At 32.8% G+C, this 25,515-nt stretch overlaps 1 protein-coding gene across 1 annotated transcript in view; it reads right to left on the bottom strand.

Moving 5' to 3' along the window:
• Positions 1 to 25,515, bottom strand: part of LOC137390937 (cholesterol transporter ABCA5-like) — a 57,253-nt gene that overhangs the window by 21,670 nt on the left and 10,068 nt on the right. The window contains exons 9-18 of the mRNA XM_068077251.1: positions 23,883 to 24,134; positions 23,274 to 23,407; positions 22,575 to 22,727; positions 22,157 to 22,276; positions 21,801 to 22,030; positions 21,009 to 21,151; positions 20,405 to 20,539; positions 15,052 to 15,212; positions 14,576 to 14,798; positions 14,298 to 14,416 (exon numbers count right to left, since the gene is read on the bottom strand). Coding sequence (XP_067933352.1) covers positions 14,298 to 14,416; positions 14,576 to 14,798; positions 15,052 to 15,212; positions 20,405 to 20,539; positions 21,009 to 21,151; positions 21,801 to 22,030; positions 22,157 to 22,276; positions 22,575 to 22,727; positions 23,274 to 23,407; positions 23,883 to 24,134 — 1,670 coding nt within the window. The remainder of the gene's footprint in view (positions 1 to 14,297; positions 14,417 to 14,575; positions 14,799 to 15,051; positions 15,213 to 20,404; positions 20,540 to 21,008; positions 21,152 to 21,800; positions 22,031 to 22,156; positions 22,277 to 22,574; positions 22,728 to 23,273; positions 23,408 to 23,882; positions 24,135 to 25,515) is intronic.

A 25,515-nucleotide genomic window follows, 5' to 3' on the forward strand; every position in this document is an offset into this window, starting at 1 on the left:
AATTTTTCCCCAAATGTCAACTTAGAAGTTTAATAGTTCTTTATTAAACCTATTTAAAGTACTAATTCTACATATGTATGGTGCGCAAAGGTTGAATCGACCTTAGACTTTTTATGTTTAGTAATAAATTCAGTGTAATCAAGTGCTTCACAGAATTTACGGTGATCTGTTCAAGTTAAGGTTTTGAATTTCAAACAGCCAGGCTTGGGTTGCAGGCTGATGTCTATCTAGATTTAAGACTTTTCAACATTTAACGCGAGTATGTTCAAGGTAAACATTTTAACATAGTTTTCATAGAACTCTTAAGCCCTGAATAGGCAAGAAATTTAATTACTATAATCGATAAAGTATTTTGCTACATCTCATTTTATCACTACCAAAAGCAGCTATCAGAAAATTTACATTGCGCGATCATGAGTTAACTTTTTTTTTTAAAAGTAAAAATAACCAGGCAAGCAAATGTGAGTAATTTTTTTTAAATCAGGAAGCCAAATAAATTTGGATACAGTTAATTTTAGTCATACTTTTCTGTTTGGTTGCACACGATGATTACCACTTTTAATTTAAACTTTTGTGCAATTCCTTTGTTTGTAAGCCATGCATAAAAAGCCAAGCATAGGCGGAGACATATTAGAATCAAGCTTTGGAAATGAAGCATTGGTATCTCCAATATGCCTAATGTAAGCCCAATAACTTTTACCTTATAAAAATATCATTATGTTTAATAAAACGTGTTATCCGTACCAAAAATTTGCCTTCTATTACATTTTCTTAAAAATATATTGAGTTGCCTATCTTTGCAAAAACCATACATTTAATTGTAATCTATTCAAATATTTAATAACAAGATTGACTGAACTTTTAGTGCAGATATGACCAAAAGTATGCAAAATATTTTAACCATTAGCTTGGGAGTGCTAAATAAATACTATCACTGCACACACTGATTTGAGCTATCTCGGTACTATTGAAATAAACTTTGTTCCATTTGAAGGCGTGTACGTCATTCAAATTATGTATGATACTACAGTCAATGTTTTTTGAAGTACTTGGCCAGTTATTGTAACTGCAAACCGTCAAAGATAGTCTCAAATATGTTGTCATACAATTTTTCTGATGTATGATGTAAACATAAAAGAAAAGTGTGTTTGTATTAGTATACAGGTATATTAGTTATTTAGGTACAATTGACAAACTATTAGAAGTGCACACGATATCATAAATTCGCTCAATGCTAGTCAAATAGGGAGTCTGTACTTTTCACCATCAACTATTTAGAGGTCAATATGAACACAAGGGAATGTTTGGTATTTTAATCAGCAAGTTTGTAACCATTAGTTTAACAAATTAGTAGAAATATTATCATGAAAATATATCCCAATATTGGTTGTAGAAAAATTATCGCAGGTGTGTATGATATTTTTACCATTGATTTTGGGACACTTACTGATTATTTTATTTGATATCACAGTCATCATCATTCCTAATACCATTGCTGCTCGATGTTCCAAATTTAATGCCAAAATATTAACCCTAATGAATATACTTCTTAAGCAGTTTCCTGAGCACATTGACCAACTATAACAAAAGAGCACAGTCATTCATAGAGTATGTCAACACCATTGCAACAATATGTCGCCAATTTGATTGTAAAATTATTCTCACAGGTGTGTATGATATTTTAACCATTGATTTGGGGACATTGACTGATTATTTTATTTGAAATCACAGTCATCATCATTCCTAATCCCATTGCTGCTTGATGTTCCAAATTTAATGCCAAAATATCAACTCCAATGAATGTGCTTTTTAAGAAGTTTTCTGAGCACATTGACCAATTAAAACAGAAGAACACAGTCAGTCATAGACAATGTCAACACCATTGCAACAATATGTCCCCAATTTGATGGTAAAATTATTCTCACAGGTGTGTATGATATTTTAACCATTGATTTGGGGACATTGACTGATTATTTTATTTGAAATCACAGTCATCATCATTCCTAATACCATTGCTGCTCGATGTTCCAAATTTAATGCCAAAATATCAACTCCAATGAATGTGCTTTTTAAGAAGTTTTTTGAGCACATTGACCAATTAAAACAGAAGAACACAGTCAGTCATAGACAATGTCAACACCATTGCAACAATATGTCCCCAATTTGATGGTAAAATTATTCTCACAGGTGTGTATGATATTTTAACCATTGATTTGGGGACATTGACTAATTATTTTATTTGAAATCACAGTCATCATCATTCCTAATACCATTGCTGCTCAATGTTCCAAATTTAATGCCAAAATATCAATCCCAATAAATATGCTTCTTAAGCAGTTTCCTGAGCACATTGACCAATTACAACACAATAACTCAGTCAGTCATAGAATATGTCAACACCATTGCAACAATATGTCCCCAATTTGATGGTAAAATTATTCTCACAGGTGTGTATGATATTTTAACCATTGATTTGGGGACATTGACTAATTATTTTATTTGAAATCACAGTCATCATCATTCCTAATACCATTGCTGCTCGACGTTCCAAATTTAATGCCAAAATATCAACTCCAATGAATGTGCTTTTTAAGAAGTTTTTTGAGCACATTGACCAATTAAAACAGAAGAACACAGTCAGTCATAGACAATGTCAACACCATTGCAACAATATGTCCCCAATTTGATGGTAAAATTATTCTCACAGGTGTGTATGATATTTTAACCATTGATTTGGGGACATTGACTAATTATTTTATTTGAAATCACAGTCATCATCATTCCTAATACCATTGCTGCTCAATGTTCCAAATTTAATGCCAAAATATCAATCCCAATAAATATGCTTCTTAAGCAGTTTCCTGAGCACATTGACCAATTACAACACAATAACTCAGTCAGTCATAGAATATGTCAACACCATTGCAACAATATGTCCCCAATTTGATGGTAAAATTATTCTCACAGGTGTGTATGATATTTTAACCATTGATTTGGGGACATTGACTGATTATTTTATTTGAAATCACAGTCATCATCATTCCTAATACCATTGCTGCTCGACGTTCCAAATTTAATGCCAAAATATCAACTCCAATGAATGTGCTTTTTAAGAAGTTTTTTGAGCACATTGACCAATTAAAACAGAAGAACACAGTCAGTCATAGACAATGTCAACACCATTGCAACAATATGTCCCCAATTTGATGGTAAAATTATTCTCACAGGTGTGTATGATATTTTAACCATTGATTTGGGGACATTGACTAATTATTTTATTTGAAATCACAGTCATCATCATTCCTAATACCATTGCTGCTCAATGTTCCAAATTTAATGCCAAAATATCAATATCAATAAATATGCTTCTTAAGCAGTTTCCTGAGCACATTGACCAATTACAACACAATAACTCAGTCAGTCATAGAATATGTCAACACCATTGCAACAATATGTCCCCAATTTGATGGTAAACTTATTCTCACAGGTGTGTATGATATTTTAACCATTGATTTGGGGACATTGACTGATTATTTTATTTGAAATCACAGTCATCATCATTCCTAATACCATTGCTGCTCGATGTTCCAAATTTAATGCCAAAATATCAATTCCAATAATTATGCTTCTTAAGCAGTTTCCTGAGCACATTGATCAATTATAACAAAAGAACACAGTCAGTCATAGAATATGTCAACACCATTGCAACGATATGTCCCCAATTTGATGGTAAAATTATTCTCACAGGTGTGTATGATATTTTAACCATTGATTTGGGGACATTGACTGATTATTTTATTTGAAATCACAGTCATCATCATTCCTAATACCATTGCTGCTCGATGATCCAAATTTAATGCCAAAATATCAATCCCAATAATTATGTTTCTTAAGCAGTTTCCTGAGCACATTGATCAATTATAACAAAAGAACACAGTCAGTCATAGAATATGTCAACACCATTGCAACAATATGTCCCCAATTTGATGGTAAAATTATTCTCACAGGTGTGTATGATATTTTAACCATTAATTTGGGGACATTGACTGATTATTTAATTTGAAATCACAGTCATCATCATTCCTAATACCATTGTTGCTCGATGTTCCATATTTAATGCCAAAATATCAACTCCAATGAATATGCTTTTTAAGCAGTTTTCTGAGCACATTGACCAATTAGAACAAAAGAACACAGTCATTCATAGACAATGTCAACACCATTGCAGCAATATGTCCCCAATTTGATGGTAAAATTATTCTCTCAGGTGTGTATGATATTTTAACCATATATTTGGGGACATAGAACAATTATTATGTGTGAAATCACAATCATGAACAATCAAAAAACCGTTGCTGTAAGATGGCCGTTATTTGACAGCCAAATATCTCAGGCATGTTTACGCTATTTTAAACATTTGTATGGTCACATTAACCAATTATGATCAAATAATGTGCAGTTTTAAGCCATGTAAATTCATCATGCCAAGATGTCTCAATTTGATCACAGAACTATTATCACATATGCATATGACTTTACAATTTTTTGTAAGTTCACTTACAGTCACTAATCATTTCAAAGCATCTGGGCTGTGGGAAAATCTCTCTAATTTAATAGCACAAATATCACAGGAAGTTTTAGTTATATTTGAACCATTAGCTTGAAAAAATTGATCTATAATTGTAAGTGCACACTTATTCGCCAACCATCTTAAAGCGAATGTGTGAGAAGACTTCACCAATTTTGTGCTAAAACTAATATTGCAACTGTGAATGATTTTGCTTTTATTAGTTTGAAACATTGATCAATTATTACCAATCTACACACAGTGATCAAGCATCTCATAGCTATTGTGACCAGATGTCCCCAAATAGATGCTAAAATACCATCACCAGTGTTTATAATTATGTAACTATTCTGGGAAGTTGGCCAATATGCAACTCCGCTCACAGTCGTACAACAGCTCAAAGTATCTGTAATAAAATTTCCCTATTGCTCGCTTCATTATCTCCACAAAGCTTGTATGATTTTTTAACCATTTGCTTGGGGATATTGAGCAATTATTACAAAAGCAGTTTGAGTGATATAGCATCTCAACGCCATTGTGCTATGTTGTTGCTAATTTGAGGCTTCAAATATAACCACGAGTTTGCATGATCTTTTAACCATTGGTTTGAAATAATTGTCAAAATTTACTGGTGCATAAATAGTATTAATTCATATCAAGGATGTTACAAAAAGTTTCCTTCAGTTTGTTGTTACATTTGATGACAAAGAATAAAATATCTCTAATTTGGAAAGATGAATACCACAACAAATACTTATTATATACCAACCATTAGTTTGGAACATTACACAATGATTATAAGAGCACAATTAGTCGCCACCAATCTCAAAACATTTGTAATAAGATGTTCCCAAATTGATGGTAAAAATATCAGTGCATGAACATTTGCTTGTATGGCCATTGGTTTAAAAACATAAAGCAAATATCATAACTGTACATACAGTCATAAAATTTCTCAACGCTGTTTCAATAACTACGAATATTATCAAAACCGTTAATTAAAATACAACCATTACTTTTAGAATATTAATGAATAAATTAAGTATACTTTCATCCATAAAAAATTCATGAAACATTGAGAAATTGGAGGTGTGTTTGTTGTTTCAACGATTATTTTTGCAAACATTAGTTTAACCAAATAATAGAACTAGCATTGCGATAATATATCCTCATTTCGGTTTTGGAATTATTATCATGGGTGTGTATGACATTGAACCTATTAGTTTGGGATTTTTACCAATTCTTGTACGGAAATTATTAGGTGTATTAAAAATATTTATTTTCTTTCAAATATTTGCATGATAGAAACTATTGAGCCTATAATTGGCACAGATACACAAGACAACAACACTAATGCAATACAAATATAATATAATTTGTGTACAGCTAAAAGACAATTTTGCAACTAAAGGTGATTTGCTGTCCGCTAAGTAGGTATTTGCCAGAATTATTTATCTTCAGAATCTGTGAAACAAAATACAACCTGTCAAACACATTTCACTTGCTATGCCTGTTTGGCTTTTAATTCATATTGAAGTTTTTAAAAATAAAAATAGACAGTAACTATCAAATTCTTTAAGTATTTAATAAATTTTTAAGTATAACATTTCAACGTGAAACCTTCGGCAATATTTTACTAAGTCAGTATTGTTTATGATAATAATCATCTATGTGAGCAACATCCAATAATATGAAATATTTTGAAAAGGTGATTCGTCTTTACCGCTAACTGTTGTTCACTTTACTTTTTCGATTCAAAACGCATGGCATAATTCTTTGGCAACTGTGCAGTAAGTTGATGAATTGTGAAAGCTGTTTAGATTGGCAAATATGTACGCATGTCTTTAAAAAAATGGGCATAGTGGAAACCATGTGATATAAAATAAAAGTGAGCATGACCATCAGATGTTGCAAATAAAGTTTAAAATCTTGTGCTTAGGTAGATTTTCGACAAATTATTTGCAGTGTCTGTGAGATTTACAAGCTACCATTTCATTAACAACATGTCTCACTCACTGAATCTGCTTGGTTTTTAGCTAACCATAAAGCCACGCACAGAATAAAATATTATAGAACTGCGTAGACAGAAAATGCTAAGTTCATTTAATATTTGTAAAGCGTCTATGCTATTGAGCACAAACTTTATAAGAGTTTAGGATCTTATTTGTCTTTGATTTAGTGTACAAGCAGAAAATGTTATAATCTTGTCATTGTGCGTGAGCAGCGCTGAACTTTACTGATTGCAGTGTTGAATAAGTCTCTTTGTTCCCTAAGTTTAATTGATCCTTCTTCAGTATTACATAATCATAAGCAGAACAAGACATTTTCAGTGTATGACAGGCAAAGTTTCAACAGTCATAAACATGTTGGCTCAGAAAACTCTCAAACAGAGCAGAAAGTTTATTAATGCTGTGAGATTTTTCAAAGCAATTATTAATAAAAAGGGGTGGCTATATACATGTATGAGCTACGCAAAGTAAAGTGAGATGAGTTTTCCAATCTTTAAAACTATAGGTAAGCTTTCCAACAAAGGTAGTAAATGGCCAGCTATAGAATAATTCTAAAAAAAATGTTTAATTCAAATTAGCAATCACAATAGAACAATAAGTAGGTTATTGCACTATTGCTATTGATATCTAAAATTATTTTGTTACAATGCAATTTCTAAAAAGACTTGTGTAGTTTTTCAAACAAAATTACAAAATGACAAAACAAGAGTTTTGGCTGGTGACCTTCCTTGAGTAAAAGACCAAAAGTAATAACTTTGTCAGCAGTAATAACAAACAGTTGACAAGGATCTTCAGGCAATTTTGCAAGTGTGCTTGTGCGAATTTTTAACAAGGGATCTACCAGTTGGTAATTATTGGTGCTCAACACAAGTTTTTGTTTAACTTCGTGTCTAAATTATCAGAAATATTTTTGCAAATTGGTATCATTCCTGCAGACTTTTTATTATTGTGAATTTTGTAAGCAATTATCAGCCTCTCTTGCTTCATATAAAATTAGCATTGTAATTAAAACCGTTAAATATTTTTAAGTGTAGTATGTTATGGAGAGCATATCAGAAAAAATTTCTTCTCTGGATGAGAGGCTGTGTGAAAGTCGCAAACCATATGATCTTATTATTGCCTGCAAGTAACCGTATTGCATAATTTCCTTTGTTCTATTAATAGATCTTGTTGCTGTTTGATGTTGCATCATGATTACCTGGACCCTTGCTGCTTAATGTTTAGCAGAAAATAAGTGGAAAGTAATAATATTTACTTGGTTCAGGAAATTCTCTACCAACACTGAAAGTATACCAAAACGACGGATATTAAACAAAAATTATTACAAAAACAACGACACTAGAAAACAACTTTGCAATAATCACTCACTATTAAAGTTCTTGCTGTGCAAGCCGGTACATCAACCGAACTATCTAATGTGATGCAAAAGAAAAAAACTTTGAAAGTGTGATATTCCAGCAATAAACTTTGAGAATCATGCATTTTGGGTTTAAAAGATTTTTTCCAATTGCAATTTAAATTAAAAACTAAAGCAAATCAGTAAATACATGACTTCAAACCTTCTATAGTTAGGGTGATATAATTCTATTGACTATCATAATTTTCTTCTGGTATAAGTTGCTCATGGTTAAATTGCATTAAAATTGTCAAAATACTAAATTTCTCTTGAGAAATTGAAAAAGGTTTTATAAGAAATACCCTTCATATTTGTTTTAAAATGTAACTGTTCAACTCTTTGTAAATTCGAGAGTCCAATTAAAGAATTAATTTGTGTTCCATATTACGTTTTGTTTTTCATAATGTTATCAAATAAATCATTTGACAATATTGCCCTATGTCAGTATAGCGTATGATAATAGTAGTCTATGGGAACAACATCAATTTAGATGAAATATTTTAAAAATATGATTTGTCTTGATTGTTAGCTTTTGTTCATTTTAATTTTTCTATTTAAGATGCATGTGATAACTCTTCAGAAACTATGCAGTGATTTGATGCACTGCGAAAGCTGTTTAGATAGGCAAATATGTACGCATTTCCTTAAAAAATGGGCTTAGTGAAAATCATGTGATCTGAAATGAACGTTAGCACGACTATCATTAATCCAAAACAAATGTAATATTTCCTGTTTGAGGCTAGCTAGGTGATGTTGCAAATAAAGTTTAAAACCTGGCACCTGGGTAGATTCTTAAAAACTATTTGCAATGTCTGGGGATTTTGAAGCCACCATAGCATTTACAACATGTCTCACTTGCTGAGTCTGCTTGCATTTTAGCTAACCATAAAGCTTTGCGCAGAATAGAATACTGTAGAGCAAAGTAGATAGAAAATACTAAATTCATCAAATATTTGTAAATTGTATATGCTAGCAAGAGCAAACTTTATGAGAGTAAACATTTGATTTGTCTTTGATTGGTGTATAAAGCATCAAACGTTATAATCTTGTTATTGTATATGACCATCAGTACTGAATAAGTTTCTTTGTTCTCCAGATTTAACTCCTGATTCTTCGATATTACATAATCATAAGCAAGACACTACAGGCTCAAGGTATGACAGGCAAAGATTGAGAAGCGATAACATGTTGGGTCAGACAAATCGCAAACAGCATCAAATATTCACTAATGCCGAGAGACTTTTTCAAAGTAATTATGGAACAAAGAGCAACTATCAGTAACACAAAGTACAATTAGATGGGTTTTCCAAACATTGAAACTGTAGATAAAATTTACAACCAAAGTTGTCAATGACCAGTTATAAAATAATTCTCATAAAACTGATTAGTTCAAATTAGCAATCACAATAACAATAGAACAATAAGTAAATTATTGCACTATTGATATCTAAAATTAGTTTGCTACACTGCAATCTATAAAAAATTCTTGCGAATGTCAAATAGGATGTTTCCATGGGAAATATTTGACAACATTGATCTATGTCTGTATAGTTTATGTTAACAGTGATCTTTGTGTGCAACATCAATTCAGATGTAATATTTTGAAAATATGATCCGGCTTGATTATTACAGGTGGTTCACTTTATTTCCTCTATTTAAAACATATAACATTACTCTTTGGCGCCTGAGCAGTAATTTGATGCATTTTGAAAGCTACTTATATTGGCAAATAAGTACACATTTTCTTAAAAAGATTGGCATAGTAAAAACAATACGATTTAAAGTGAATGTGAACATGAGTATCATTAATACAAAACAAATACAATTTGTTCTGTTTGAGGCTAACTGGGTGATATTGCAAATGAAGTTCAAAATCTCGCGCCTAGGTAAATTATTGGCAAATTATTTGCAGTGTCTGTGAAATTTACAAGCTACTATTTTATTAAAAACATGTCTCACTCACTGCATCTGCTTGGTTTTTAATTAACAATAAAGCCTTGTGCCAATAGAATATTATAGAACGGAGTAAATGGAAAATAATAAACTCATTGAATATTTGTAAATTGTATAGCACAAATTTTATGGAAGTAAACATCTTATTTGTCTTTGATTTGGTGTGTAAAGCATCCAATGTTATAATCTTGTTATTACAGATGACCAGCAGTACTGAATAAGTTTCTTTGTTCTCTATATTTAACTTGTGGTTCTGCGATGTTACATAATCATAAGCAAGACACTACAGGCTCAAGGTATGACGGGCAAAGGTTGAGAAGCGATAATATGTTGGCAAACAAATCTCAAATAGCACGAAAATTTTACCAATGCTGTGAGAGTTTTTTAAAGTAACTATTAGAAAAACAAGCAACTATGACCAACAAAAAGTTAAATGAGTCGGTTTTTCAAACATTAAAACTGTAGGTAAGCTTTCCAACAGAAGTAGTCAATGGCCCGCTATAGAATAATTCTCATAAAACTGTTTACTTCAAATTAGGAATCACAATAACAACAGCACCATAATTAATTTATTGCCCTATCGCTATTGATATCTAAAATTAGTTTGTTACAATGCAATCTATAAAAAATAATTGCAAAGTTTTTGGAACAAAATTAAAAATAGCAAAATAACAAACGTTTACCTGTAAACTTTTTTAATTAAAACAGCGCAAGTAATAACTTTGTCAAGAATAATTAAAAAAACAGTTAACAAGAAATTGCTAGCAGTTTTGCCAGTGTGATTTTGAAAATCTTTGACCAGGGATCTACTATTTGGTATTTTTTGGTGATCAACAAAAGTTTTGATTTCATTTTGTGTTTTAATTATAAAAAATGTTTTTCTTTATATTGGTCTAACTTCTTTAGATTTTTTATTGTTGTGAATTTTAACAATTAGGTAGCAGCCTCTCTTGCTTTATATAAAACAAGCAGATTGCCCGATTTTGCACGGGTAATAAAAATGACGGTTTCAAATGAAGGTGTTTTTTTTTATTTCTGCGTACTGCATTTATTTCTGTGTACTTTTTATATATTTGTGTAATTTATACTGTGCCTGTTTCAGTTCTACTACAGCTCTCTACTGATTGTAATATTCTTGCTTATCATATCAATCAAGCTTATGAGAGAGTCATGTAAGTTATGCATTGTTATGTTAAAACAATGCATACTTATTATAAATGAACATACAATAAAAGACAAAAAGACACTGATATTTATATATAGATTTTCAGTATGCATTGCTTATTTGCTGAGACGTTAGCTAAGCGCATTTGGCTTTGTATCGTATAACAAACAAAGTTTCATGCATTCACTGAACCGTATTAGGCTCTTACATATATACACTACTGAAATCCAGCTAAAATTATATATGATGAATACTACAATAAAATTAAAAAAAATTTAATCTGTTGCATTCCCATGAACGAAGTAAAAATAAACATTAAAAAAATCATTCATGTTGACGATTATTTGCGGTCAGTATTTCACACCCATTTATCACCCCAAAAAATATTTTTATTGTTTGCGAGTATGCAAAAACACTTTGCCTTTTTGTATACCTAATTTTTTGCCAATTCCATGTGCTTGGTAGACAATTTCATGTGCAATCTCATGTGCACACTTTCACAATTATGCTATTAAAAGTTATGCATGACTTCATTTCTACTTCAAACTCAGTTCAAAAGTTCTATAGTTGCCTATGAAATCTTTGTTGAGTAATAAATATACATATTATGACACTTTTTTAATTTACTTTTAGGAACTATTAATGATGATACACATGTATGATGTACAAAGGATAACTCAGCGTTAGGCCATTAGCGATTGACATAAACAGACAACAAATTTAATTACGTTACTGAATTAATTTTGTTGCCGTATCTCATTTTATACTGCTAGCAATGCCAGTTATCAACATATTTACATTGCGTCAGCATGAGTTAACTATTATAAACAAAAGTAAAAAGAACAGGTGAGGTGATGACAAGCACTTTTTCAAAAATCCAAAAGCCAAAAAGAATTAAATATAATCATTAAATGTTGACACTGCTGCTTAGTTTTACACATTGATAACCGCAATTGATTAAACTAGAAACTTGTATAATTCCATTGTTTTCAAGCCATACATGAAAAGCAAGCCTAGGGACATAGGAGTTAAATTACAATCAAGCTTTAGATAAAAGATTGGTATTGTTAACATACTCAATATAAACTTGATGAAATATATATATTTTTTAAAACAACTATAAGTATTTTCAATGAGGAGCGATAAATGTATGGCAGAATTTTCCATCTAGCTGTTTCATTCTCTAAAGATATACTACCTTGTCAAACAGCAACGAAAGTTTTTTAGTGGAGCTGATGAAAGAATACTACATAGTAAAAAAGTTCAATGATGGATCGTTGGTCTGAGAAAGAAAAAACAGAAAATTTCATTGAATTCTAACAACATACAGATCTCAGATTACAAATTTGCAGAGACACTTGAAATTGGTTTAATAATGTTTGTTTTAAATGTTTTGAACCAAAATTATCAGACATTCAAGTTAACTTTTAAAATATATTTTAAATCAGAATTTTGACCATTATTATTCATAGATATAGGAAAAATGTAAACGAGTTAGAGAAAGCATTGGAGGCTACATGTTTTATTTTAATATTTTATTCAGTCTAAAAATATCAAGGAAGGATGATGTAGTAAAGTTCTTGCAAAGACATACAATGGATCAAGATTTGAAGTCAATAAAGTACATGTACAGAGATCTTATGCTTAAGACTATGTGAAATTAACCTGAGATTTTATGCAGCTATAACTTATGTAAGAAATGTACGTAATGAATTCAAACAAATCTTTTGAATAATAAAGCGCAATTTTTTTTTAATTGCGTACAAACTACAACCATACTAAAAATAAAAGCTAGTAAGTAAAGAAGGATGCATATGTGAGAATATTTGAAAAAGTACAAGAGCTCTCAAGGATTATTAAAGGCCTGAACTATTGAAGGAAGCAAACGAGACACACTTTCAAATGTCTTCTGAGCATGTATAACTGCTGACCAAATACATTATATTGTAAAAAAAAACTCTGCAAATGCTAAACTACAAAATACATTTGTAATGCAGAAGAGCAAATATAGCCTTTAGCTAAACATAAGTTCAAAAATAGTATAAACGCTCAATTTGCTTCTGAAGCTACATTTAAAAAAAAACTCACAAATATTGTGACTTTTCACTCACAAATATTGTGAGTTTTCATCTCTTGTAATTTCGTTCTTGTAGCAACTCGCAAATATTGTGAGTTTTTACAAGGTAGAAATTAGCTCCCCAATAAGATATAATGTCCCCAATTGTTAGGTAAAAAGTTTCTATGAGAAGAAAACTCCGAAAATATTTGCCTACTCGCAAATGGAAACAGGTCAAATGTGTGTAAGAATTTAACAAACTTAATGGGGACTTACATATTTTTACACACACCCACACTCACAGATGTTCTCGTACAAATGCAGGTAATTGGGGACAGTGCTCAGATTTTGTCGGGAGTTGGATTAAACTATATATTTTTTAGTTTTTTATAAGAAAAAAGGGTTTAAAAGATTGGGGACGTCCCCAATTTCCGAACGTCCCCAATTTGCCTGTTAAATTCTGGTGTGAGTCCCCAATTGCATGCATTTACAAGTTCGCACGCACACACCACACACCACACACCAAACACACACACATAATAGAGACATTCACATAATAGAGACATTCACATACATGTAATAGAGATATCCACATAATAGAGACATCCACATAATAGAAACATTCACATAATAGAGACATCCACATAATAGAGACATTCACATAATAGAGATATCCACATAGTAAAAACATCCACATAATAGAGATATCCACATAATAAAGACATCCACATAATAGAGACATTCACTTAATAGAGAGATCCACATAATAGAGACATTCACATAATAGAGACATCTACATAATAGAGACATCCACATAACAGAGACATCCACATAATAGAGACATCCACATAACAGAGACATCCACATAATGGAGACATCCACATAATAGAGACATCCACATAATAGAGACACTCACATAATAAAGACATCGACATAATAGAGACATCCACATAATAGAGACATTCACATAATAGAGATATTTACATAATAAAGACATCCACATAATAGAGACATCCACATAATAGAGAGATCCACATAATAGAGACATCCACATAATAGAGACATCCACATAATAGAGACATCAACACAATAGAGACATCTACATAATAGAGATGCAGAATGTAAACATTTTAATAAAAAAAGGAACTTACAGTGATCTTGTAGCCAAAAAGGTATGATTGCTCTCCCTTAATATAGTCTGTATCATTCAAGTACCTGCCTTCTATGCCAGTTAGATTTTCCATGTTCTCTACCATTTCAAGGTCAGAACCTACCACAAATTAAAAAAACTTATTTTCATTCAACAAAGAAGTAACAAATAAAAACAATTGTAGTAGTAAAGTGTCAGTTATTTAAAAAAGGATGGTTTTTGGAAGGAAAAGCTTCCTTTTAATGCAATTATCAAACATCTGTTCAGTTTGTCATGTACCTGCTGATAGGCCAACATAAGCAAATGCTCCTCCAAAGCCTTGAAAGACACTGCTAGAACTGAATTCCATAATAGAGAGTGGAGGATTGTATTCTATATTGGCTGACGCAAGCACTATACCAGCTATCAGTATTAGTATGACGGGAAGGATGAGTCGTGAAAAGGTAGCCATCTTGTCACGTATCGAGATGAGAAGACGAATCTTTGCCAGTGCAAGAAATTTCTAAATGTACCAATAGATGAAAGTGACTTTAAAGCAGTTTAGAAATGCTAAGTTACAAACAGCACTTAAAGCTATAAATATATTACTCTTTCCTAGTAGCTAAACTATGTTAATGAAGTGCTAGGAGAAATAGAAGAAACCAAAAACTAAAACTGAAATTAGGAACTGGACACTAGGAGAAATACTAGCGAGCTACTACCAAACTCTGTTCAGTAATTAACTATGATTATTTTTCCACTGAGTAATAACTTGCATGAAGGTCAGTCGGTTTGAGCGATGCGTCGTAGTCCTTGAGTGCGTCTGCCAGATTGGGCATCTGTTTCGATCGTCTTACAGCTATTTTTGATGTTCGGGTAGATAGGACATGAGAACTCACGGTACCCAAGGCCTTCAGATCTCCCACCTCAGCAACCTCTTAAATAAATGATTATTTACCATAAAAAAAAAGTTAGTGACACATTAGTACACCAATTATACATATGAGGCTGTTACAACCATACATTTTGGCCTAGTGGTAAACAATTAAATGAAGGTTGTCGTACCACAGCTTTTCATTGGTAGGCAAAAATTTGGTTAAATTAATTTACATGTAGTGAAATAATACGTGGACTTCTTTACACTTGAAGCGACTGTTAGTAAGCCATGCTTCATTTATTTCGCCGCTATGTTAAGTTACAATGTAGCTAGCGTCGTGTGTCTATGTACGTCAGCTTTACTCTATCATTCTAGTACCAGGCTATTGATTTGCTGACACTTGACGTTGTTGTGAAAAACTTTATGCTAAAAATTCTGGATAACTCAAGTCTTTAAGGCATTAGCACTGGTGGATAAATGTAAGCAGAGTATCGATTAATCGGAAATGACAGCCAGAAAATAAAAATTTTGTTCAATGATCATTTATCTACTCGGACCTATTTTTTCACACTGTCCTGATATTTATAGCTTCTCAATGCGTGGCTTATTAGTTGTCTAGCCGAATGCCACGTGTTGCACGTGTAATAAAAACAGCTTATAAACAGTGGCAGGTAATGTAGTTGCCTGTCAATTGTCATTACTATTCGTATTGCCAAACTTACTAATAAGAGCCGTGAGGGCAAGCTTTAGTGACATTGCGTAACGTAAAGCGCCATTTAACCGAGATAACGACTCATATAGCCTGATAAAGCTATTGCATTTGGCATAGCTTAATTGGTTAGATTATGTCTTGGTGATTGGAGGTTCGGAGATGAAATTCAGCACGAAGTGGATCTTCCATTCCGATTTTAATAGCTATAGCTGGACATACCAAATGACATACTTCGACGTTTATATTTATAGATTTGAACGACCACTTATTACTTATAATGATATAATTATTATCAACATAGCTTGTTCTATTGCTACTATCAGCGATAAAAGTACAAGTGCAATAAAAAATCTACTTATAAATAAAGATACAAGGTTGACTAAGCTGATACTTGAACAGAAACAGATATTCGTAAAACACGATAAAATTGGTTGTCATCATTGACTCCGAAACAAATAGCCTTTTTAACTTCAGATTAGATTTACCAGTGAAACTAGTGGATGAATTAGGCTGAGAAGAAACGACTACTTGTTTGAGAGGGTTTCCTTAAAAAGGTAGTAAAAGGAGTCATGAAACTGAGCCCTATTTTGATCAAAGCACTTGCTTGTTGAAGAACAAATATGATTGAACGATTTCAACTACTTTGCAATAGGTTTAAAATCAGCCAGAAAGACATAAACTCTATTAGGACTTTAAAGATAAACTTGCACAGAATTTTAGTAAATGTTAACAGAAAGTAGCAGTATTTTTCTATCATTTGTGATTGTTTTTGATGTTTGAGGTGATCTGATTGCCAGGATGTTTCAAGATTAAAATTGATAAAACTTGATTGCGGTTGAAACGCTCAGATTATCGGAAGCGCGATTATGACGTCTATAATTGCAATGAGACAGACAGAATAGAGAAACGTAACGCTACAATTCGAATGCACTAGCCAATATCAGCTATCGCAACTATTACAACTAGTGATGTCATTTTGCAAGTATTACTCTTCTGAGCATTTTAACCACGGTCAAATTTTGTCAATTTTAACCTTAAAATATTCTGGCTATCAAATCACCTCAAACATAAAAGAAATCTCAAATGATAGATAAATATCGATAGTTTCCGATCAAATCTACTGAAATTTTGTGTACGTTCACCTTTAACCCTGTCTCAGCTCAGTTCCTTTGGATTAGCAATTCCTAGCTCATAACTCGATGAGGCAGCAAACTTAACTTACCGGTACCTCAAGCCTAAATAGAAACATCCGTGTGTCCGCGTTTCTCGCGGGTGAGAAATCTAATGAGCACAAATAAACAATTGTCTTTGCACAAACTGCTGTTCAACATTTGAAGTTGTAGATTTATTCTTTAAAGAGAGCAACTGATCACATAAAAAGTATTTTTGGACCTTTTACTAGCATCATATTGGCAGATGTACAAATGTATTGATGAATTCCTCCTACCACTATCACTAAAGACATTTATTAATAAATTATTTGTGGCAACTAAAGATAATGCATATATCAAGGTTACCACAAATTATGACAGAGACTGTCATCAACTGAAATACTTTACACACCTCTTCATCTGTTTTATTCACTTTCCTGCTGGTGAAGTTGTGAAACCAATTATTATATGATTGTAACTCTATTATCTATTGGCAAATGTTACTATTATGGCATTATATTTTATACACTTGGTCATTTGCGATGCGCGAAATAGAGTTGCAGATGATATATTTATCCTGTAAAGTTTTCCTCAGGTTCAATTCAGTTGGTATCATGCTTACCATAAAACCTCTAATTGAATGTCATGTCGCTCTATTTTTCAACCCTTCCTCTATTATAGTGGTGGTCAATTGAACGCGGCATTCAAATAGAGGCTGGCGGTGTATTTTTCAAACGGCTCGTCAGATTTTTGGGAAGATGAGTTTAGGCGTTTTACGAGCGAAGTGAATGCTGCCCCTATTTTGCCCTCTCTGGTGGAGCGATATTAAACTTTTTAGATGCAATAAATCCGCTAACTTACCTCCAACTTGTCAAAAATCTCTTAATAAATATGTATTGAGAAAATGAGAAACCCACCTTTACCAGTGGATATATATTGTTTGCAATTAACACCTGCGATGATAGCCTGTGTCCTGCTTTGCAATTTGTTGAAGCTTTCAATTTTTATTTCATTCTAAATTTTAAAACATATTTTTATTTAATACCTACATTTACCAGTGTTGCATAGAAGCTCATTGCACTCATTGATATGTTTGCTAAAGTTTGCAGCCAAAACTGGCTTTTTATGTGCAATTAAAGGGGAATTACAAGCATTGATAAATTGCAAAATCAGATTACCTCAATGATGCTATCAAATAATATGCTATAAATCTGCAAATTTATAAGTTATATAATGATAATCTATCAAATGCTACAAATAAATATTTATGATGCCTATATTAAATGTAAAAGCAAAAACTAACGTTTTAAAGCAAAAATATTTGCATCGTTTGCTCTGTTAGTTGCATTCTGATTGTTGCTTTCATTGGAATGAACATCTTCTATTTGTCCATTACCTTTCACAATGTTTTCTGACCTCAACTCTTCTTCTGCATTGCTAAACTAGTCGATATTAGTGTTCAAACAATTAGGCAAAAGTTATTATAATTCTCCTATTGCGCCGACGGCGGGTATTTAGTTCTGATCTAAATACCTCACAGATACCTCAATTATATACCCCTGACACTTATGAATGCAGAAAGAATCCTCATCTACCACACATAGATATTACCCACAATTTTCTATTTCAGATATATATCAATAGAATTAGTTTTTTAAATACTATTGAATTCTAATGTTATAATTTTTATTTATTTCATTACCAACATGACATGATTTATTTTTGATGTAATTGTTCGGTGAAATAAAATGACAATGAAATAAAATCAAAACCTGGAGTTATCCTCTACACGCTGTTTTCATCAGTATGTTACTGACACTCTAATACCGATTACTCTATTGATGACCTGTGAACCACTCAAATTAGACATTTGTAGCAGATACTGAATACGTTTGTTACAAGGCTAGCACTCAGTTATCATAGCCTGAAAACATTGAAATAGTTGTGAAGATTTCAGGCAATGACTTTTATGTCCGGTTCACACAAAGACAAACAGCATACAAAATCTAGAGAAAGACCTTGTAACGAATTTGGTTTGTGCCAAAACCATGGATCTGTTAGTGTTTTATGGTGATCAAGCAATGATGGGTTTTGCAAAATCATTAAAGAAGAGGATAGATGTGGTTGGATAGTTATAGGTTTTGTCGCCTCCCTATTGGATGAAGCTAGTTAGATCTATTCTATTGATTGATTGTTTGAGAAAATGTAATGGTCCCCGGGCTAGTGCAGCATATACCTTAGCTTATTTTGATACCGGTAGCTTATTTTATCATCGGCTGCATCAATTAATCAAATAAAACAACCAGAGAAACTTTGATGAGATGTGAATGGCCAGTCACAACATATCTTTTATTTTGTCATTGATTATGTTATAAATTTATCGTCGTGTGAACTAGATAGGAATTACTATCCGCTGTCAACCAACCCAACCATCTCTGTTATCATGCACCGTTGTTGTACCCTAACCAAGGCAAAAGCTATCATAATTCTCCTATTCTCCTACGACGGGTATTTAATTCCAATCCAAATAACTCACAAATACCTCAATTATATACCCCCTGATACTTAAGAAAGCAGAAAGCATCCTCATCTACCACACATACATGTAGATATTACCCACAAATCTATTTCAGATGTTAAAAAGAAGGCAAGGTTTACACAAAGCCGTCTTAATGACAAAAATGTTCAATCACTTGTAAAGTTATATGTAGAGGCTTTTAGGAAAACTTTGGTTTACCTAGTAAAGGCCGAGATAGGAACCCTCATTTTATGTGATATCACGTGGTTAAAATTAATTTTTAAATGTGCTGATAGTAAAGAAATGAATGTGCAAGAGTTTTGTGAGGCTTTTATTCTTTTTCTTTATTTCTTTTATTCTATTTCTTTGAGCAAGTGTGCAGCATGCAATAAACAACCCATATTGTATGCACTGCACAGCATGCATTATAACTATACAGTATGCATTAGACACTATACAGTACACACTATGCACTATACAATATGCATTACAACTATTCAGTGTGCATTATGCACTATACAGCATGCACTATACAGTATGCATTATACAATATACATTATACGCTATATAGTACATTATGCACTATACTGTATACCCATAAGGCAGCAGACAACATAATTCACACATTGTTTAGCCAACAACTAATACTACACAGTGTGTAGCATGTATTTATACATCTATGTAACAATTAATATTATACAGTGTGTAGCATGTATTGTATACATCTATGTAACAATTAATATTATACAGTATGTAGCATGTATTGTATACATCTATGTAAAAACTAATACTATACAGTGTGTAGCGGGTATTGCATACATCTATGTAACATCTAACCGTATGTATTGTATTAATCTTTGTAATTTCTTACCACTCTCAGCAATTTCGGCTAAACGTAAAAACACCTCTTCTAGTGTTGTCATTGATATTCCATATCCCATGATGCCGAGCAAATCTGCTCGATTCGCACCAAGAAAACCAGGTTCTTCAAGCTTCCTGAACAGCTCTAAAACAAAATTGCCATAGAAAGTTTGCATTTAGTATTTACTCATTAATGATTGTGCGCTTCCAAGATGTCAGCAGTAATTATAACTACGATATTTTCTGCTGAACTATGCAACAAGTCTGAAACCAGCAGAGATAATATCATCCTTTACCATAGATATGGCTCAATGTAGAAAGATTTTGAACAAAGTAAAGGTGATGCATCAGGTATTGCCAGTACTGATCGAAATAGATCGCTAGTGAGCCACTAGGAGACAGTCTAGGATTTGAATGTCTGTTTTATTAGAGACAAATTGATCAGCTGACTCAAAGCATTGATTGGCACATACATGTACCTCCACAGTAACATGATACTAAATTAATAACATACAAACTGTCAACCATGACTCCTAACTACAAACCCTATCCTAACAATTAGATAGGTAATAAGTTTTTTTCTGACTCCGCAGAGAAATAGCTGTGACACCTACCAGCAAATTTATCAGATTGTGAGAGGGGGAGACTGAAACACACCTCCATGCCGTGTGAGTGAGCGAGCATAGCTCCAGGTACAGTCTGTGAGACGAGATACTCGACGTCTACACTCTTGTAGTTGTCAGGGTGGGCGGTGAGGCTAAAATATAGCTTGTTATCACAGACTTATTACTCAATGACAGGTGCCCTCAAATACGATCAAACCTCTACTTATCATTGCCTCTATATATAATTTTAAAATAGTTTTGCTCTACACCTGAAATGATTTCCAGCATACAGCATCTAAATTTTTTTGAAGAGTAAGAGTTTTGGGCATTATAGAGAATAAATTGATGAAATGGAAAAGGTAACAGAGACCTAGACCTAAAAGTAATGGTAGACCTAACCTAGTTTAAGCTCCATAAGGTTGCTACTAATATTTATAACCACCTTTAGTATAATCTTCTCTTTACATGTCTGTATAGTAACGCAACAATAAAATTATTTTTTTATTATTTCTTATTTTATTAATTTAATTTTTCACATATTTTTTATATAATGCGTTTACTTTAATGTTTTGTTTAGTTACTGTTACAAGTTTTCGGCTGTGGAAAAAATTAACTTAAGTATATTGCTCCAATATACAACAGCTTTAGTATACAAAGAAAGTCTCACAACAATTTGCTTCCTATGTAAAAGTTGGACTATACATAAATACAACAATAATATTAACAACGATGTCCCATTGTATTTATGTGTTGGCACTAGTGCCAATGGTCAGAGGTTAGTTACTAACTCAGTTCACTCACTTGAGGTTGTAGCCTATACCAAACTTAGTTTTTAGGTAGATAGATGAACCACAGCACCGCAGTCTGCCTTTAGAAACAATAGCCTTTCTATCTGCCAGTATGTCTGCTTCATCCATGAAGTGTGTTGTGAGAAGTATAATTCTACCATGTTTTTTGTTCTTCAAAAGAGTCCAGAGGTGTCTCCGAGACTTGGGATCCATGCCAGCTGATGGCTCATCCAAGAAGATTATCTTAAATAAAAGGTGACCTGCACCTTAATATCTCGCTTACTTCGTTTCAATGTCGTAATCCTTGTGTACAGAAAGACAGAAACCACATCATTCATGCAGAGTATGACATATACCTAGTTCATTTACCTTAGGATTACCAAGAAAAGCGATGCCCACTGAAAGCTTTCTTTTTTGTCCTCCACTTAGATTCTTTGTGCATGTTTCTGCTTTGTCTGTCAGATCTACTTCTTTGATAATTTGGTTTACCTATCATACAGTTATGGCGATTATTACTTATGGCTTTAGCCTAGAACATGTGCGTAGCCACCTTTCTTCAAACGCCCGATATAACCATAAGTTTTTTTAGATATTTGGCTAGAACGTGCAAATCATATAGAGTATACATTCAGACAGTGTATTTAATGAGATCACTTTAAGAGTATGCTGTTAAAAGAACTCTTGTGCCATGGCTGACAGAGGGTTTCTTAACCTTTTCAATGCACAAGCTCAGCTTGAGTTTTATTATATTTTTCAAAGATTTTAAGGTATTAGGAAGAAGACTCACCTCTTGTTCGATATCAGCTTGCTGAATACCCTTTATAGAGGCATATAGTTGCAAGTGCTCTTTGCATGTCATGTTGTCTACAAGGACATCATATTGTGGACAGAGGCCAGTGATTTTCCGAATCTCTTTCATGTCAAACGGGTCTCTAATATCCTGGTGATTTTAAACAACAGATCTGTTAACTTGATTTCTAGACTTGAGAAAATTATATATTTATTATTTACTAGAATATGAAAACTTAGGTTGACGTTTTCAATTGTTTTTCATTATTCTTGAATTATTTGAGGAATGAAAAACCTCATGTAGCAACAAGGCTATTATTTTTATTAGACTTGATACCTCTATTAAACTTAATATCACTATTAAACTTAATCGGATTAGCAAAGGCTACAATAAACTGTCATCATCTCCGACAAACTTTACCGTGATCAGCCTGTTTTCAATAAATGCTGAAAGTACTCAATCTGACGTAGCAGCGTGCTGATTAAAAATTAAGCTAATTCTAAATGCGCAAAATGTATTTTTAAAATTAACTAAGACTAGCAAATCTTTGCTATTATAATTTTTTTACCGTATAATTTTTTTAAAGCAACTTTAGGTCATTTTCATATTTTTATAAGTCATAAAAATGCTTCAATTTTTTTTATTATTATTCGTCTTTACTACTGGAAACATTTCATTTAATAAAAGCCTACTCACGAGTCCGTATATGAGAGCTGTCCCTGATGTTGGCAATGTAAGGCCTGTTAATATATTCATAAGGCTCGTCTTCCCGGCTCCATTGTGACCGAGGAGACAAGTTATCTCATTCTCATATATCTCTAGACTTATTCCTAAAAAACAACAATCCATCACAACAGTTGACACAGGCCCTTGAACTGGCACTTGACACTGACACTTGATATGGACACTTGACACAGACACTTGATACAGACACTTGACACTTGATGCTGACACTTGACACTGAGTTAATACTGACACTTGACACTTGTCACTGGTCATGCTACACTATACCAATAGACATTTTGTTATGACAGCAGGTATACTTGAGAATTGTCAAGCTGCAGGTGTAGCTTGAGAATTTTGGACAGCGACTTTAGACTCAAGAAACGACTTTGTCATTTAATGTGTCGGTTATTGCAGAATTTCTTCTGGATGTTCTGCTGCTGGTTTAGAGTGGCAGTACAAAATTTGATTCTCAAACTCTAGTCAATATAAGCAAGATTATAAACATCATACACAAACATCATATATTGGTTCACTGCATGGTTAGAATGTGTTTTGTTATTGTCCAAGCCACTGACGTACCTTTGATTGCCTCAACTGGCTTAGACGCTACTATATAGGTCTTTTTTATGTCAAACAACTGCATTTTATTTAGATGCTTCATTTCTTCAGGAACCGGCTCAACGTGAGGGCATGTGTTTGCACTCTCTTTGAACTCTGTGCGAACAACTTCTTCAGCTATGAGACGCGCCGCTCCCTCTCCATAGCGAGAGCTGCTGAGCCAGTATCTCGGTTGAAAACAATAGCACAATGGCTGCGAGTTGCCATACTCGCCTACAATCAGGCAAGTAAAGGAAAGGGTTTATAGACAGGAGTTACAGGCAGGAGTTATAGACAGGCATTATAGACAGGGATTATAGACAGTGATTATAGACAGGGATTATAGACAGGGATTATAGACAAGGATTACAGTCAAGGGTTATAAACCGGAGTTATAGACAGACATTGCCGACAGGAGTTATAGACAGGCATTATAGACAGAGGTTATAGATAGGAGTTAACAACAGGGGTTTTAGACAGGGGCTATAGACAAGGGTTATAGACAAGGGTTATAGACAGGAGTTACAGACAGTGGTTATAGGTAGGGGTTATAGACAGGGGTTATATATAGGGGTTATATCTAAAGGTGCTAAACAGGGGTATATATAGGGGTTATATGTAAAGGTGCTAAACAGGGGTTATAGATAGGGGTTATATGTAAAGATGCTAAATAAGGGGTTGTAATTATAAACCTGCAGATACTAAATAACTGCTTCAAATCTATTATCTTTATTCATTTTATGCATAATTAGTTTGGTTGTAGTGGTTCTTTACATGTGACTAGTTTAGTTAATATTCATTAATATTAATATTATATATTCATTAATTATTATATTATATATATTACATTAATATATATTAATATTAATATTCATATTCATTAATTCATCCCTATATTATAGTAAAGAATACTATATTATTGACACGTCTATCATGTGATATACATGTGTATCATGTGATATACATGTGTATCATGTGATATACACGCGTATCATACAATACATGTCATTGTAGCTAATGACACGTATTGTACCGAACAGCATGTAGTGTGCCTAACGACACATGTTGCATCTAGCTCATGGGTAGGCAACCTTTTTGAGCACGAAAACTTTTAATGACCAGTGCAGGCAAAAGAATGTATACCCCCTAAATCACGGGTTCCCAAAATGTCAATGCTCAGCATGAATTTTCAGATATTGCTTCAACATTATAAAATCTTTGAAATTCATGAAAATTGGAACAAACTCAACTTCGTCCAGTTATTGCAATGACTGTATTATTCACCTTTAATTTTCCTTGAATGCAATTAAAAATAAATTACTATACATTGAAAACAAAAATAATGCTAGCATGATAACAGCAGTTTATATTTACACACGCCTCACGACGCTTGGCATTGAATGTCATCCATTACTTGAATGTACCATGGCGTAATGTCTGTAGCAAAGGAGTAGAGCATGTCGTTGATGTGCTCATCTGTGAGCCTTGTTCTGTATTTATTTTTGATATATTGCAAATGCTTCCAAACATGGTCATGATTCGTGCCGCAAAGACCTTCAGTTGTGAGTATTTCAAACAGGGAAGCATACGATAGGGGTGGGTGAGATCTAGGCCA

This window comes from Watersipora subatra, chromosome 3 (assembly GCF_963576615.1).
Source record: "Watersipora subatra chromosome 3, tzWatSuba1.1, whole genome shotgun sequence".
Lineage (NCBI taxonomy): Eukaryota > Metazoa > Bryozoa > Gymnolaemata > Cheilostomatida > Watersiporidae > Watersipora > Watersipora subatra.